General features: G+C 43.0%; 1 protein-coding gene across 1 annotated transcript in view; it reads right to left on the reverse strand.

Annotated features, from left to right (window-relative positions):
• The window catches only part of LOC109464526 (mucin-5AC-like), a 30,599-nt gene extending 18,055 nt beyond the window's left edge, over positions 1-12,544 (reverse strand). The window contains 6 exon segments of the mRNA XM_019761533.1: positions 40-109; positions 243-1,775; positions 1,877-2,329; positions 2,602-2,892; positions 7,880-8,130; positions 12,215-12,544. Coding sequence (XP_019617092.1) covers positions 40-109; positions 243-1,775; positions 1,877-2,329; positions 2,602-2,892; positions 7,880-8,130; positions 12,215-12,284 — 2,668 coding nt within the window. The 5' untranslated portion in view covers positions 12,285-12,544.
• Positions 12,545-17,564: the final 5,020 nt, after the last annotated feature.

Here is a 17,564-nt window from a genome sequence, read left to right on the forward strand (position 1 = left end):
CAGCTGTAGTCACCACAGTTGTATCTTGCTTTGTTGTACCTTGACTTGTAGCTGGCGCAGTACTTATTTCAGGTGTGGCTGTGTCCATGGTACTGAGAGATACCTTTGCCTGCAAATTGTAGAAAATGTTTATGATTTTGTTCCTATTGTTTTAGAATGAGAAAATTGATTAGTCTAGGCCTTTAACATATTCAAATGAAACCTTAGTGAAGGTCTGTACAATTTGTTTTCTAAAATCTTACCTCCTTTGTTGTCTGGAGTGTAGTGGTTGGTGTTGCCTGACTGGAAGGCGCGCCAGTGGAGATTTCCGTCGCTGTTTGAGGTGACGTTTCTGTCGTCGTGATTTCAGCGGCGGAAGTAATTTGTCCGTCTGTTGTCATGTCGGTGGAGACGCCCGTGGTAGAAGATGTCGATTGCTGCGTTGTTGTGCTTTGCCGCGTTGTCACTATGTTCGTTGTAGCTGTGTACATATCTGTACTTGGAACTGTATCCGCCTGTGTTGTTTCTTGTGGTGTTGTCGCAGTCGTAGTCGCCACAGTTGTATCTTTCTCTGGTGTTGAAACTGTAGTGGGTTGAGTTGTTACTTGTGGTTTTGCAACAGTTGTAGTCAACAGAGTTGTTTTCGTCTCTGTTGTAGGAACTGTAGCAGCTCCCGTTGTTACTCCGGCTGTTGTCACCACAGTTGTTTTCCTCTCTGCGGTTGGAACTTTTGAGGTTTGGGTTGTTGCCTGTGGTGTTGTATTAACTGTTGTCATCGCAGCTGTGCCTCCCTCGGTTGTTGAAGCTGTAGAGGATGGAGTTGTTACTCGTGGTGTTGTAGCAGCTGTTGTCGCCACAGTTGTTTCCCTCTCTGAGGTTGGAACTTTTGAGGTTTGAGTTGTTGCCTGTGGTTTCGTAGAAGCTGTTGTCATCACAGTTGTGCCTTCCTCGGTTGTTGAAGCTGTAGAGGATGGAGTTGTTACTCGTGGTGTTGTAACAGCTGTAGTCGCCACAGTTGTTTCCCTCTCTGAGGTTGGAACTTTAGAGGTTTGAGTTGTTGCCTGTGGTGTTGTATTAACTGTTGTCATCACAGCTGTGCCTTCCTCGGTTGTTGAAGCTGTAGAGAATGGAGTTGTTACACGTGGCGTTGTGGCAACCGTAGTCGCCACAGTTGTTCCCTTCTCTGTTGTCAGAACAGTTGAGGCATGGGTTGTTGCCGGGGGCATTGTTGTCTCTATTGTAGCAAGTACAGTGAATTGTGTTGTTACACGTGGTGTCGTAGAAGCTGTTGTCACCAAAGTTGTATCCTTCTTTGTTGTAGGAACTGTGGTTGCTTGAGTTGTTGCTTGTGAGGTTGTAGCAGATGTAGTGGCGGTAGCTGATGCCTTTTCTGTTGTCAGAACAGTTGGGGTCTGGGCTGTAGCTTGTGCTCTCGTTGTCCCCTTCTCTGATGTAACTTCAGTGGTTCGGGCTGTTACTTCTGGTGCCGTAGAAGCTGTTGTCACCAAAGTTGTATCTTTCTTTGTTGTAGGAACTGTGGTTGTTTGAGTTGTTACTTGTGAGGTTGTAGCAGTTGTAGTGGCGGCAGCTGAAGCCTTCTCTGTTGTCAGAACAGTTGGGGTCTCGGCCGTAGCTTGTGCTGTCGTTTCCCCATTCTCTGATGTTGTAACTTCAGTAGTTCTGGCTGTTACCCCTGGTGTTGTAGCAGCTGTAGTCACCACAGTTGTATCCTGCTTCGTTGTACCTTGACTTATTTCAGGTGTGGTTGTGTCCATGGTACTGAGAGATGCCGTTGCCTGCCAAGGGTAGAAAATGTTAATGATTTTGTTCCGTATTGATTTTAGAAGGAGAAAAGATTGATTAAACGGATTGTACTATTTCTTGTCTGAACTCTTACCTCCGTTGTTGTCTCGGGTGTAGTGGTTGGTGTTGCCTGACTGGAAGGCGCGCCAGTGGAAATTTCCGTCACTGTTTGAGGTGGCGTTCCTGTCGTGATTCCAGTGGCGGAAGTAGTGTGTCCGTCTGTCGTCATGCCGATGGAGACGTCCGTAGTAGAAGTCGATTGCTGCGTTGTTGTTGTGGCTCGTTGTGTTGTAACTATGTTCGTTGTAGCCCTTTCAGTTGTTGTCGTTTCGGTAGTGCTTATTTCTTCACTGGGCAAAACTGTGGAAAACTCTTCGGTTCTGTCTGGGGACGTCGTGGTTGGTCCTGCCGTTTTGTCTGTGGTTTTGTGCGGCGTTGTGAAGGTAATGTCAGTTGTCAAAGTGTCCGTCGTAGTTGTAGTTTGTCCGGTTGGTGCTGTTGTTCTCTCGGCTGTACTCGCAACCGATGTGCTGGAAGGAGCTGTCGTCTGAGGAGAGCAAGAAATATTGATTGCATGTTACTTCGAAAGCTAATGAGGTTATGATAATGATAAGGTAAGCACACACCTATTATACCCAACTACTCCAGAACTATATCGCAAAGTAAATACCAATACTCCGAATTTTCCCTTGCAAGGATTCTCATGGCTTGTATGACCTTCTTTAATCTTGCTCAACAGAATTTGTTACATTTCATGCTATAGATAAATTCAATTCTATAAGGCAACAAGCCTTATTGTATACGTGTGGAAAGTCTTACCTTTGATGTTGTCTGAGGTTCAGTGGTTGTTGATCCCTCAGTGGATGGGTTGAAGGTAGTAGGTATAAAGGTGGATATCCCCGTTGATGTGTCTGTGACTACGGTGGGGGTAGTTGTAGGTGATATTGTTGTCCGTTGTTCTGTTGTTGGTTGTTCTGTCCTTATGCTTTGAGTCGTAGATACTTCAGTTGAGGCTTGTGGAGATTCTGTTGTGGTTTCAGCCACTGCAGTTGTATGCGTTGTTTCCAACAGCGTTGTAGACCCTTGGGTTGTACGGGCTACTGATGTTGCCTGTGAAGGCGTCAAAGTTGGGGTTATGCCCCCTGTTGTATCCTGTTGTTCTGTTGTTCTTGAATATGTGGAAGTCCCCTGTGTACTTGTTTTGAGCATAGTTGTGGCTAGCTCTGTCGATGGTTCAAATTCTGTCATTGTTGTTGTTGTATGTTCTGTCGTAGTCTCATCTGTTGTGATTTTTTCTAAGGCTGTAGTTGATGATTCTGCCATTGTTGTTGTTGGTACATGATCAGGGGTAGAAATTATGTCTGACTGGGTGGTTTGTTCTGTAGTTGTTGATGATACCTCAGTAGAGGCCATGGTAGTTACCTCTTCTGTTGTATGTTCTGTCGAGGTCTCATCTGTTGTAACTAATTTCTAAGGTTGTAGTCATCTCTGTTGCTGGTTTTGTCGAAGCTTCGGTGGAAACCATGACAGTGGTGGGCATGACGGTGGGTATCTCAGTAGATGTGTCTGTATCTGTGACTTCAGTGATGGTAGTTTGTCGGGTTGAAGCCGACACTGTAGTTGCTGGAACTGTCCCTACTTCTGTTGTTGGTTCGTACGTCGTGACAGAAACAGTGGTCGGTCCTTCAGTCGTTTGGAGAAATTCTGTTGTGGTCTCATCAAGTTTAGTTGTGAACCTTGTGGTAGTTGGCTCTTCTGTTGTATGTTCTGTCGTAGGCTCATCTGTTGTAACTATTTCTAAGGTTGTAGTCATCTCTGTTACTGGTTCTGTCGAAGCCTCAGTGGAAACCATGACAGTGGCAGGCATGACGGTGGATATTTTCGTGGATGTGTCTGTATTTGTATTTGTGACTTGGGTTGTACTTGATGGTTCTGTCGAAGCCTCAGTGGAAACCATGACAGTGGTGGGTATGACTGTGGATATCTCAGTAGATGTGTCTGTATTTGTTACTTCAGTGAAGGTAGTTTGTCGAGTTGAAGCCGACACTGTAGTTGCTGGAACTGTCCCTACGTCTGTTGTTGGTTCGTACGTGGTGCTACTTTGAATGGTAGATCCTTCAGTCGTTTGGAGAAATTCTGTTGTGGTCTCATCAGGCTGAGTTGTGAGCCTTGTGATAGTTACCTCTTCTGTTGTATGTTCTGTCGTAGTCTCATCGGTTGTAGTTTCCTCTAAGGTTGTAGTCATCTCTGTTACTGGTTCTGTCGAAGTTTCGGTGGAAACCATGACAGTGGTGGGCATGACGGTGAATATTTTCGTGGGTATGTCTGTATTTGTATTTGTGACTTCAGTGAAGGTAGTTTGTCGAGTTGAAGCCGACACTGTAGTTGCTGGCCCTACTTCTGTTGTTGGTTCGTACGTCGTGCTACCTTGAATGATAGATCCTTCAGTCGTTTGGAGAAATTCTGTTGTGGTCTCATCAGGCTGAGTTGTGAGCCTTGTGATAGTTACCTCTTCTGTTGTATGTTCTGTCGTAGTCTCATCTGTTGTTATTTTCTCTACGGATGTAGTTATGTCTGTTGCAGGTTCTGTCGAAGCTTCGCTGGAAACCATGACAGTGGTAGGCATAACGGTGGATAGTTTCGTGGATATGTCTGTATCTGTGACTTCAGTGAAGGTAGTTTGTCGAGTTGAAGCCGACACTGTAGTTGTTGGAACTGTCCCTACTTCTGTTGTTGGTAGGTACGTCGTGACAACAGTGCTACCATGATTGGTAGATCCTTCAGTCGTTTGGAGAAATTCTGTTGTGGTCTCATCAGGTTGAGTTGTGCGCCTTGCGGTAGGTACCTCTTCTGTTGTATGTTCTGTTGTAGGCTCATCTGTTGTTATTTCTGCTAGAGTTGTACTTGATGGTTTTGCCATTGTTGTCCTTGGTACATGATCAGTGGTAGAAACTATGGTTGACTGGGTGGTTTGCTCTGAAGTTGTTGGTGATACCTGAGTAGAAGCCATGGTAGTTACATTTTCTTCTATTGTTGTATGTTGTATCGGTGTCTCCTGTGTTGTTATTTTTGATGTGGTTGTAGTTGATAGTTCTGTCGAAGCCTCAGTGGAAGCCATGGCAATGGTAGGCATGACGGTGGATATCTCAGTAGATGTGTCTGTATCTGTGACTTCAGTGAAGGTAGTCTGTCGAGATGAAGCCGACACTGTAGTTGTTGGAACTGTCCCTACTTCTGTTGTTGGTTCGTACGTCGTGACAAAAACAGTGGTCGGTCCTTCAGTCGTTTGGAGAAATTCTGTTGAGGTCTCATCAGGCTGAGTTGTGAGCCTTGTGGTAGTTGGCTCTTCTGTTGTATGTTCTGTCGTAGGCTGATCTGTTGTAATTGTTTCTAAGGTTGTAGTTGATGGTTCTGCCATTGTTGTTGTTACATGGTCAGTGGTAGAAACTATGATTGGCTGGGTGGTTTGCTCTGTAGTTGTTGGTGATACCTCTGTAGAACCTATGATAGTTACATTTCCTTCTATTGTTGTATGTTGTGTCGGTGTCTCCTGTGTCGACATGGTTGTAGTTCTCCCTGTTGATGAATCTGTCGAAGCCTCAGTGGTGGAAGGCATGACAGTGGAAAGCATTACAGTGCTAGGTATAACTGTGCTAGAATATTCAGTCGTTTGGGAAGAATCTGTTGCAGTATCGTCAGGATGGGTTGTGCTCCTTCTTGTAGTTACCTCTCCTGTTGTTTTATGTTCTGTCGAAGTCTCATCTGTTGTCATTTTTTCTAAGGCTGTAGTTGATGGTTGTGGCATTGTTGTTGTTGGTACATGATCAGTGGTAGAAATTATGGCTGACTGGGTGGTTTGTTCTGTAATTGTTGGTGATACCTCTGTAGAACCTATGATAGTTACCTTTCCTTCTATTGTTGTATGTTGTGTCGGTGTCTCCTGTGTCGACATGGTTGTAGTTCTCCCTGTTGATGAATCTGTCGAAGCCTCAGTGGTGGAAGGCATGACAGTGCTAGGCATGACAGTGCTAGGTATAACTGTTCTAGAATATTCAGTCGTTTGGGAAGAATCTGTTGCAGTATCGTCAGGATGGGTTGTGCTCCTTGTTGTAGTTACCTCCCCTGTTGTTGTATGTTCTGTCGTAATCTCATCTGTTGTAATTTTTTCTAAGGTTGTAGTTGATGGTTCTGCTAGTGTTGTACTTTGTGCATGATCAGTGGTAGAAGTTATGGCTGACTGGGTGGTTTGTTCCGTAGTTGTTGGTGATACCTCTGTAGAAGCCATTGTAGTTACCTCTCCTATCGTTGTATGCTGTGTCGAAGTCCCCTGTGTTGTTATTTCTGATATGGTTGTAGTTCTCTCTGTTGATGGTTCTGTCGGTGCCTCAATGGTGGAAGGCATGACAGTGCTAGGCATAACTGTGCTGACTTGAATGGTAGAATCTTCAGTGGTATGCCGAGAATATGTTGTAGTATCATCATGATGTGTTGTTCTCCTTGTTGTAGTTACCTCTCCTGTTGTTGTATGTTGTGTTGAAGGCTCCTGTGTTGTTATTTCTGACATGGTTGTAGTTCTCTCTGTTAATGGTTGTGTCAAAGCCTCGGTGGAAACCATGACAACGGTAGGCATGACAGTGGATATTCCCGTGGATGTGTCTGTATTTGTGACTTCAGTTGAGGTACTTTGTCGACTTGAAGCTGTCCCTGCTTCTGTTGTTGGTTCGTTTGTCGTAGTTGAACCTGTTGTTGTATATTGTGTTGTAACTTTTGCTAAGGTTGTAGTTGATGGTTCTGTCGTTTTTGTTCTTGGTACATGATCAGTGGTTGGTTGGGTGGTTTGTTCTGTAGTTGTTAGTGATACTTCTGAGTCAGTAGAAACCATGGAGGTGTATATTAGGGTCGGTTGGGTTGTGAGCTTTGTGGTAGTTACTGCTTCTGTTGTGATATATTGTGTCAAAGTCTCCTCTGTTGTTATTTTTGACGTGGTTGTACTTGGTGGTTCTGTCGATGGTATGACGGTGGTAGGTAAGATTGTGGATATCCCAGTAGATGTGTCTGTACTTGTGAGCACAGTGGTGGCAGCTTGTCTAGTTGAAGCCGACACTGCAGATGTTGGACCTGTTCGTGGTTCTGTTGACGGGGTTGTATGAGATTCCGTGGTTTTTGTACCACGGTTGGCACTAGTACTTCTTGATGACACCTGGGAAGGTATCATTTGATGAAAATATGTTGCATATAGTAGTCTGTTGTAGCCTGTCCGTTGCAGTACCAAGTCGTTGTCACTGTTCTTGTGGTTGTTGTTGTTGTCGTAGCTTTCTTCATTAATCGGACCTCTGTTTTACGTCCCTTCCGAGAGGACGTCCCTAACCGAAGCTAGGTACTCATTTTCACCTGAGTCAAGTGAGGAAATTCGTGTAAAGTGCCTTTCCTAAGGGCACAACATCGGAGCCTCTCAGGGCTTCGAACTCAGGACCACTAAGTTCTGAGTTAAACACTAGACCGCCGATGCCACTCGTAAGTGTCGCAAGCCTAGATATTTGGTGTCTCGAAACAATGTGTTCAATGGAAGTGTGAGTTCTTATGTGATACTTGTCTGTGTTTGTTTGTTTGTTTGTTTGTTTGTTTGTTTGTTTGTTTGTTTGTTTGTTGAGTGTGACAGTGGTACTGAGGCTAAGTTATCTTTTCTTCAGTATGTACTAAGTATGTAGTGCTGTACACTACCTGACATTGCAGCGAGTCTATCGGTAACCATACCCGACATTGTAGCAGAAAGTGTGGACTATAACCAGTGCGACTATAACCAGTGCTGTGTATTATATGTTGCTATTTTACAAACAACCTTTACAAGTAGCTAATTCAAGTGTTGATTAGTTATTGTAATTGTTTCCGAGTTAAAAGAATGCAATGTGAGTATGTAGTGCTAATCTACTTCAAAAGGAAAAGAAGACAAAATAGCACAGTTACGTACTACCTTCTATCAGCAAGCTGGAAGATGGGATATAGTTATATACTTCAGAGTACCTCAAATGATAAAGTGTGCACTTAAGATATGAAAAATTGTGCTCTCACCTAGTTCGAACTCTATCAAAAGGCCTACCTCGGTTGTTACCATTTCGGAAGTCGGTTCAAGCGCCTCAGTGGTAGGCATGACAGTGGATATCCCTGCCGTTGTATCCTCTTCAAAAAGCGTCGACATGCGATCGGTGGTTCCTCCTATTTCTGCCATTGCGGTGGTGTCCACTTGTAAGATTCTCCTGACCCTGTGACGTTTCTCGAAGCCCGGGGCCGTGGTCATGTTGGCGTGTTCGGGGCACTGGCATAGAGAGCCCGCAGAGTTCTTGTGGTCGCCTGGGACAATGAAGGACAACAAACCACAATTGTGAGAAGGAAACTGCTTAGTTAATTTCATGTCACACATAGCCGGATATGGCCTCCCGAACACAGCCGAACTCCCCCAACCATGGTTAGGAGTAGGTCGGGAGCAAGGTCGGTTGTGGTTTCCTGGTGTTCGGCAAGGTCGGCTACTGTTCGGCTGCGCCAGCCGAATGTTTCAAGATGTTTAAAATATTCGGGTGTGGACGGGAGGTTTGGCCATTGATGGCTGATGTTCTGGGGGTCATATATGACTCCAATTTAACTCAAATTCGATTGGATTTCTATAGAAAAGTAGGCGTGGCCTAAATCTGGTCAGAATGCTCCGGAACTTCAGCCAGCCTTGGTTGATTGGTGGGTGGTCCGGGGAAGGTCCTGAATGTGGGCTTTATATACGCATTCATATAGAATTCGAAGATCTCGTGACATTAGATAGCCTTATTACCAACAAGGAACTTTCCCTACGCGGTTATTTGCGGTTTTTACACGCATAGTACGTACATCAACATTCAAGTACAAAGAATAATATTCTCGATTGCCTTGGGAAAATACCGTACATTTAAAAATGGTTCTGTTCTGGGCCAAAAATTGCAACTTTTCTCCTCAGTTGTTTGAAACCTCCATTGGTTGAACCAATACGTATACATTCATTTATACCCATTCGTGTTAGCTACTTCACTGGCTGACTGTTTCCTTTTTGACACGTATGGTACCTTCTCTACAGTACAGCCCATCTCTGTTGTCACGCAAGGATCGGACATGGGCCTACTTTAACAAAGTAACGTCTGTTATCTTCCAAGTCACCAGGCAAGACGGTGCGGTTTTCTCGCGTAAGCCTAGAATTAAGGCCAGGATTACGGATATGCTTCCACCCGACATGATCATTTGTTTGCCTCATTGCACGTATCTGTGCAACAATGTGTAGCTCGTTGACGTGCTGACTACACTGTCAGCGAATTTGTAGTGATTTTCACACCATTTTGTGCGTCATGTACAGCACTTTAACTTTTGTCACTCACAAATAAGGCGAATAGGGTGGGGTCGTGTGGCGTAACGGTTTGTCTCAGAACCGAGAGGTCCCGGGTTCGAACCCTGCCATATGCCACCGATCTTCAGGTTCTGAATCGGCCATCATGCTCACTGTGACGCCATTGCCGTAATCTAATTGGATTAACTGGTGGCAGATATCAAGAACTCGAAGAATGATTGGCAAGATTCGATGTTCCCTAAAATCAGAATAGTGTATTTTGGGTCCAAACGTCTTATTCTCATTTAATAATACCTATATCGCGTCTGACTATTTTCTGGAACTGTTGTATTTTAGGGTTATTGGTGTCATGTAGTCTTTAAAAGAGCTACACACATTAGAGCACAGTGTCAGATGGGTGTGGCAACTACATTTTTTTGATCCACCGACACCCAAACACCTTTTGTGACCATCCAGCCTACATTTCGCTCGTTAAAAGTCTCCTTCACCTACTTCAGTAGAAGGTTGTAAATCTGTGTTTCACGATATGGCATCAGCCTGGAGGCTTAACAAAAACGACACCAACGCTGCGGTTGAAAAGAATTATTGTTAAGAGATGTAATAAGGAAAGCTATGGAGGCCCTCAGGCGGTTTCTCTGGTCAGATAAACTCGTACCTTTGTGAGGAAGCGGACACACCCAATAATTAACCCGGGGTAAGGGTCTTATGTTTCCCTATGAAAACGGTTATTTGCTCTGCAGGTGCAATGACACAGATAGTTACGACCTGTCAGAGGAAACGAATTGGCTGGTGTTTGACTATATGACTGCTGTCCAATGATATACAGATATCTACCACTCAAACACAGTTATCGTCATCATACCCTTGCCTGGCTTGCCTCTGTAATGATCCACAAGTGAACAAAGGTGTAGACAGGGAGGTAAAGATGTATCAAAGATAGATTATTAGTCTTAAAACTGTATCTTTAGCCTTCAAAAGTAACTACTTACACTTCCAAGTGACTGAAGCTTTACATACTGATTCTGTATCTGTATAGCCGGTATAACCGCCCTTCGGCGTAACAAACCAGCTTCGCAGGCACGCAGGGCGGCACCAGCTAGCTATATTACATCGAACGACCTGTTACACCGAACCTTTGCACATCTAACTCTAATCGTTGTTTAAATCTATCTAGTGATGATGCCCCTGCTGTACTTGGTGACAGCAAGTTCTACTCTGCGATAAGATCTAGATTGATTTCTACAGCGTTTTTAAGCATGACCCCTTCCTTGTCTGTACTCAGTCTGTGCCCACAGGGAATAATTCTCAGCAAGCCTGCTACATCTGACGATGCACGTCGGAATTCTGTGAGAATGTCTTTGAAGGCGAAAAACAATCTACTGAAGATTATATACCGGGGAATTGGACAAAGAGAACCCTGTCACGACCTGACCCTGAGATACTAGAAGTGAAGTCTTATCATGGATTACGATCTATGTTCTAACTGCCTCCTATATATTAAAGATTAGAAAATGCCGCAGTCTTTTAAATTGTTGACCAGATAATTGTTTTAGAAAGAATGTCCACCACCCATAAAGGTTGGTATTTTCTTTCCAAATGTCAGTTGTAACCTGAACCACAAAGATACAGATGGAATCACCGGTGGTATTAGTGCAGCTTGCCCACTGTGGCATGTTGGGCAATGCCCTAAGGGCATGCAAGTCTTCCTAGTAAAATGTACCTTCAACACTTCCGTCATGCAACAAACACACGGAAGAAGGAAACAGAAAAAAAGATCCAACTTTCACCGCGTATGGACGCAGATGTACGAGTTTCTGTTCTAGGAGAGCTTTTCTGTCAGAATTAATTGGAGTAAATCACTGTGTGTTTAGCAAAAATGTAACTGTGTCAATTCTCTGTCCTAATGAGAAAAGGTGAATCACCTCACCCAGATCCGTTAATCATGTTTATGGTGCCATGACGTCTGTTGTCTATTGTCAGCCAAACCTTCCGATGGTAAACTGAATTCCAACCAAAACGAACCAAACGTCCTATGTTGTGACAACTGGGAACATTGTTTGTAAAGATTGTGTGTATTTTGTCAAGACTTCTACGCTTAGATGCTTTTAAAGACTTTTTGGGAGTTCCTCTTGTCCTTAATAGTTGACCACAGGATACTAAAACGTACAGTTTAAACCATTCTTTGTTCATGAGAAGTTCCAATTGGACGCCAGTTTCCAGTCACAAAGTTGATACTTTTGAAGTATATTTTCACACTATAACCTCACCTGAAGCAATGCTGGGGCCATGGCCCTCTCTGGTACACGTTTTACTTCTTTTGTGTGTTCTGTTGTCTAACATACATCCAGTACGTTTAATGAATACATCAATCATGAATGCCCTGACAACTTCTTATGGGGACTACGAAGCCACTCTTGTCTGCACTTCATGTTCCTTGTTATGTGTACCCAACATATTTGTGATAGAAATCTAGCTTCTCAGCCCAGTGGCAGGTTTTATTCAAAATTTCTGTGATGATGTTTTGCATACAGTAGCTTATAAAAGCTGTACAGTTGTCTACGTACGTTCTCCCTAGCTCGTTAAAACGACCATATGGACAGCCATCCTGGGCCTAAAAGTAGTAATTTTGACTTGACCGCGGCCGACCACACAGAATTGACAATAACAGTAACTTTTAGAACAATCACATGATGTAATTTCAAGCTACTTCTGTAACCTAAAGCCATCGCGATAAACTTTGTGTATACGTAGAACTGGTTAATAACATCTCTTGGGCATTTGTCTAACTTAGCAGGACATAGATAGCCCCTACCAGGCTTCAGAAGCGACTGGAAGAGTGAATTGCCTAAATACTAGTAGACAGATACGTAGAAAGTAATTGTAGTAGACAGACAACACGCCAGGATAGTTGATCATTCCGCCAACGGAGTACATTTTCTGGGAGAGAAAAACTGTACTTCTCTTGTGGACCAACTAGCTTCGGACACCCCTCTATATGGCCATTTTCTACTTTTTCCAGCCGCTTCTGAAGCCTGGTAGAGGCTAAGAGAAAGAATTGAGCACACGGCTTACCTGCGACCACCTGTTGAACTCGGTACACCTGTAACACCACGGGCAGGATCATCGCTATCCTCAGCAACATGTTGTGAACAAAGTTTGTATCTATCCTGCCGACAAACAGCGTTGTCTACTCCGCCTGGGTTTCCACCAAACGTCCAATTGTCTGTATCTCACAAAAAAAGTTTCACACACACGATGAAAGCGTCAATCCCTCATCTTGTAATGTTGCACGTTGTTTCGGTTCTAGTCTGCGTGTAATAAGTACGGCCGCTGTTGAATCATAAGTTGGACTGTTTGTTCGGGGCACGCCCTTACCTACGTGACTCAACCTGTCGCACAGGACTTTGGGAAAATGATTGTCTAAATAGCAATTATCACGACTTGTGAAGCGGAGATGGTACGGTGGTGTGACGTAGTGTGGGCGGGGCTTAATTATTGTGGGTCCCCGGAAGAGTCGGAAATCTCATTAGGGATATGAAATAACGCAAGCCACTTCCGCAACAGCCTATTTCCGTGTGTTGCGTATAATAGAACAATTGTAAGTTGCGTATATTTCACTAGCTCAAAATATCTACTGTTCTTTGAAACAACCAAAATAGGCACGACCCTGTACAAATTAGTTGGGGAATGTTGTTTGTACCCCCACCCCCACCCCAAATACATTCGTACGCTTATGTACTGTTTCTTTTCACACACAAAAATGCATCGTGTTTTGTATTTAAAACTTCTTTTAAAGCTTTCAGATGACCAGTTGTTTCCTTTGATTGCGAGGCTGTGAGGGTACCATGCCCTAGCAAAGTAACGTGCTGTCAAAGTTCCCTATCACCATGGAGGTAGACAAAATTTCTACCTCCATGCTATCACATAATCAGACTACTTGTTCTTTCCCTTTTGCTTGCTTTTTTAAAAACACCTTGCGGGTGTTATAAGGTGACGTCTAAACTAGATCAATGGTACTTCAACTCTTCTGCATCTGTCTGGAAGGCGTTCTCAAATGACCCTAGGCCTGTGATATACAGGTCGTGAGCACAGACCATACTGCACCTATAAATACTACCAGTCGGACCAGTTCTTGCCTCACCAGCTTGTATGTGTGTATTAGGCCACACCAAGTAAATTTTATGGATGACGTCCTTTGGAGACCCTAAATCTAATGCGAGAGGGCGAAAAAAAACAGGAAGGGCCCTAAAAAACAAGATGCCTAGATAAATGTTAGGACACAAATTGAATGAGGTGACACAGTGTATCAAGCAAGAAGTCTTTTATTCATCATCAAAACAGCAATAAATCAGGTGGAACAGCAGTTTTCGTCCTGTGCTTTGGGGAGATAGAAGGAGCGGTCAGCAAGTTTCTTCAAATGTGGCAGCATGTACCAAACTGAATTCCTAATGGAAGTCATGATTTCCTTGCTTCATGGTTCATAAGCTTTTTGGTACGTACAAACCTATTTGCGGCACTGTCGTGACTCTTTGGTCATAGTTACAGGAAGCGGAATTTCTTGTTTTTTTCTAGGATCAGGCCAAAATCAATGCGCGCGCGGACGTCATCCATAAAATTTACTTGGTGTGGCCTTATAGTACTAGTATACATGTTTTCCCCTAGAACAATCGTAGAGTGGAACTCCTTGGTACCAAAGACATATTTTAGCGGCATCAACACTTAATAGTTTAAAACAACGTTTTGGCCACACCAATTCAATTTCTTGGTTAACGGATTCGCCCGCTTCATTTTTTTTCTGATTTGCAAATAAAAATAAAAATTCAGAATCAACTGCAAAATGCTCATATTCTGCCCTGAAAAGTTGAAAACAGTCCTTTTCATCCTAGTTGTTACAGGTATTTCATCTTTCAATGCAATGGTATCATTAAAATTCATTGTTTAGATTTTGAACCAGCCTGGTGTCTTGACTTCATGGCTCCTATGGTACCATTTTGGGCCATAATAGGATGCCTAGGCCTGATTTTTTTTCGCCCGCCCGCTCCATTATTTTTCTAGAAAAATTCGTCAACCAAGAAATTAAATTGGAGTGGCCTTACAGTTAGATGTGCAGAGGATAGGTGTAACGCCTATTTAGGGGTAAAATAAGGCCTAGCAAAATACGTTTTTAAGTAGGGGTCCTTTTTTGTCATTTTTCACACATGGCTGCATTGAAAAACGAATTTCCCAGGGTAACGGCTTCTAGTTCTCAGAGAAGCTCAGTATCTAATGTTTCAGAATAATTGGGAAATATTAAAATCGATGCGATAAGTTTACCGTTATCTTCGATGACCCAAACACACCCACAACGCACGTAGAACGCACCATCCCGGGGATCAGGCGAAAAGGCCACATAACCATCCGCGCGGACTAATACCAGGAACTCTTTGCTAAACCACCAACAGTATGCCACCTACAAAGGCTACAACTAACAGGCTTTTCAGAAAATACAAAGATATGTACACAGACATTACGATATCGCGGCGAAAACGTACGAAACAATGTCACGTTTCCGGCGATTTACTTAAAATGTCAATCCTTCCACAATGAAAAAAAAGGTTCGAATGAACTTTATATTGAATCCGTGCGTCATTCAGAAGCATTAACAACTGTTACGTAGAGAAGAAATCGCGTGTTTGAGGGGGACATTAAAGATCCCGACGCGCTTATCATCGAAAAGATTTAAAGACATCCATGCCAGTGCAGTTTTAGGGTTTGGACCTTGCTCCAGCCATTTATTTGCCTTGATTACCTAAAACACACTATCCCAATGTATATTGACCCTCATGGAGCAAAAATTTCCAAAATTCTGACGGAAAATATGGTTAGTGGAAGGGCCCATGGTGGATTTTTACGATACCACCCAGAAAAGACAGGATTCATCTTGGGGCTTGTTTCTGCAGTTTTAAAAGCCCAAAGTATGAAATGCTGATTTAAATGTGCTAATGTGAAGCAGTATCTCAATATCACAAAGTTTGCCTTATTCAGACTACATTGTACTAGTATTTCCAGTTTTGCTGCAATGAAATCGCATTGGGTGTCTTTAAACCTTACAGTCTGGTGTCAGGGTTGACGCTTTATTTCTTTCTTTATTTCTTTATTTGAATTTACCACATGCAAAAACAAGTGGAAGGGAGGACAAAACAGGTGTATCAACGCCTTTACAAGTTGTCCTCCCAAACCTGAAATGATAATACAAAACAATACGAAACCAAGTCAAACAATAAACATTAGACATCAAAAATCAGTAGACATGAAATATACAATTCGGTAAAAATCATACACAGAGTTAATAATGTACAAATTATCAAATATCATTATGTACAGAGTAAAAAGATTAATAATGATACTAATGCGGCCTTAAAGCAGTGCATGAGGCACACCCACAAGATGTGGACCAGGAGCAGGGGACGTCGATATTGAACTGGGTGTCAAATCTCATAAACGTGGCTCTCAGGTGAAGGCAAACCTCTATGAATAAAAGGTTTAAATGAACCTTAATTGACTCCATGCGTCAATACGTTATCCCGCCGGGAGGCACTTGAAAACACACATGAGAGAAGCGCGTTTTATACCATATTAGTGCACACATGAAACACCCAGAACCCATCATGCACAACTGTCTTCCCACGTTTCCTGTGGCCTGTCTCCTGTCTACTCGTCGAAGACATCAGAGGAGACGGTGTGCAAAGCTGCGTCGTTCTTGGTTCCCATATACTGTGCTCGCGATCGGTTGGAAAAAGTAAGTAGCGTTGATGTTGCTATAATGGATACTTAGTAGTTACCTTCACCGAGAAGGTTATGTTTACAGGGGCGTTCGTGTCTCTGTGAATGTGTGTGTGTGTGTGTGTGTGTGTGTGTGTGTGTGTGTGTGTGTGTGTGTGTGCGTGTGTGTGTGAGCACGAACGCCTGGATGGATTATCTTGATATTTGGTAGGTGGGTAGGTCTTGATGAGACCTGGAACTGATTAGATTTTGGGCCCCCTAGCGGCCTATTATGGTACTGCAGCAGATATCTCATGATCCAGGCATGCTAGGGTTACAAAATTTACATGTTATATAGCTCTTGTGTTGGAGATGTAGTGACATGAGTTTGAGCCCCCTAGCTGCTTGCTCTGGAACTGCAGTGGCGTTTGTTGAAAAATGCTTAAAGGAGGATAACTCAAGAACCGATTGATGGATCGTCGTGGTTTTTGGTATGTAGGTAGATCGTGGAACTCTAGTTATAACTATTTCCACCATTGTGTCGTGTACAGCACTATTCGCGATTCTTTGAAGGTATACCCAAAGCAATTTCAGGGCGGCAAAACTGGATTTCAAAGTAAATGTTCTGGCAATTTTTTCATGTAGTCTTAACGTTGACAAGAAATCCTATCTCGTCCATGGCATATTGATGTCTAGCTATAGCCTGCTGGGTGACATTCGTTCTGTGTCGAAAGGTACGTCGTAGGAGTCCGTTACAAAACGAATGGCACCCAGGTTAACTGACATCTGTGAGGCAAAATTGTGATGTCAATGACGAAAGACGGTTGCTTGATTTGTATCAATTTCAATTCAATTTATTTATTCAACCAGTAATAACAAGTCGGGCCATCGTTTATGTTTATGGATGTCACCCCACCCCCCCAAATAAAGAAAATTATAAAGAAATGCTTCACGTAGCTTGTATTGGGCCAATATCAAACACATGAAGGATGAATGATCACGAAAATGTGCTAAAAATGGCAGTTAATGTTAATATCAGACAGATATCCTCATCCAGAATATTTTTTGTTTGTATACTATATACCATTCATTGCAGTGCCATATTAGCAACGTGTTTTTCCGTTACGTTGCTGCCAAAAACAGCAGACAATTGCAACTTATTAATGACTGTTCATCACGATCGACAATTCAAGCATTGATAGCAAGTCAATTATTATATTAGGTGTTTGACCAATGGGATTGTGGCTGGATGTCTGTGAAATATTTCCTCTTACTTTTATGTTAGCTAGAATTTCTGTGTTTTGATGGAGGTTTCCTGTGCGATGGAATCGTCTGTCCTCGTGCAACCAGCTTGTTTTCAAACGCACGTCCTGTTGGTGGAGTGTGTATGGTTGGTTGGTAGGTTGAATATGCGAAATATAATCAAAATAAACTGGAGCGTGAGTAGGGCTCGACTTATTGCTCGACTGTTGCTGACCTTTCGACAGCAACAGTGGTCTCTTCCTACCCTGGGGTGTTACATGAAAATTGCAAGAAAATTCAATTCATATTCTTTATATATATATAGTACAGGAAACAATATCTAAAAGAGACCTAGAAATGTGATTTACCTTTGCGGACCTTATAAAAAAAAACGTGATTCCACAATTTGAGCATAAAAATCATACTGGGTGATGTGACA

This window comes from Branchiostoma belcheri, unplaced genomic scaffold (assembly GCF_001625305.1).
Source record: "Branchiostoma belcheri isolate BF01 breed outbred unplaced genomic scaffold, Haploidv18h27 scaffold14, whole genome shotgun sequence".
In the NCBI taxonomy this organism is placed as follows: Eukaryota; Metazoa; Chordata; class Leptocardii; order Amphioxiformes; family Branchiostomatidae; genus Branchiostoma; species Branchiostoma belcheri.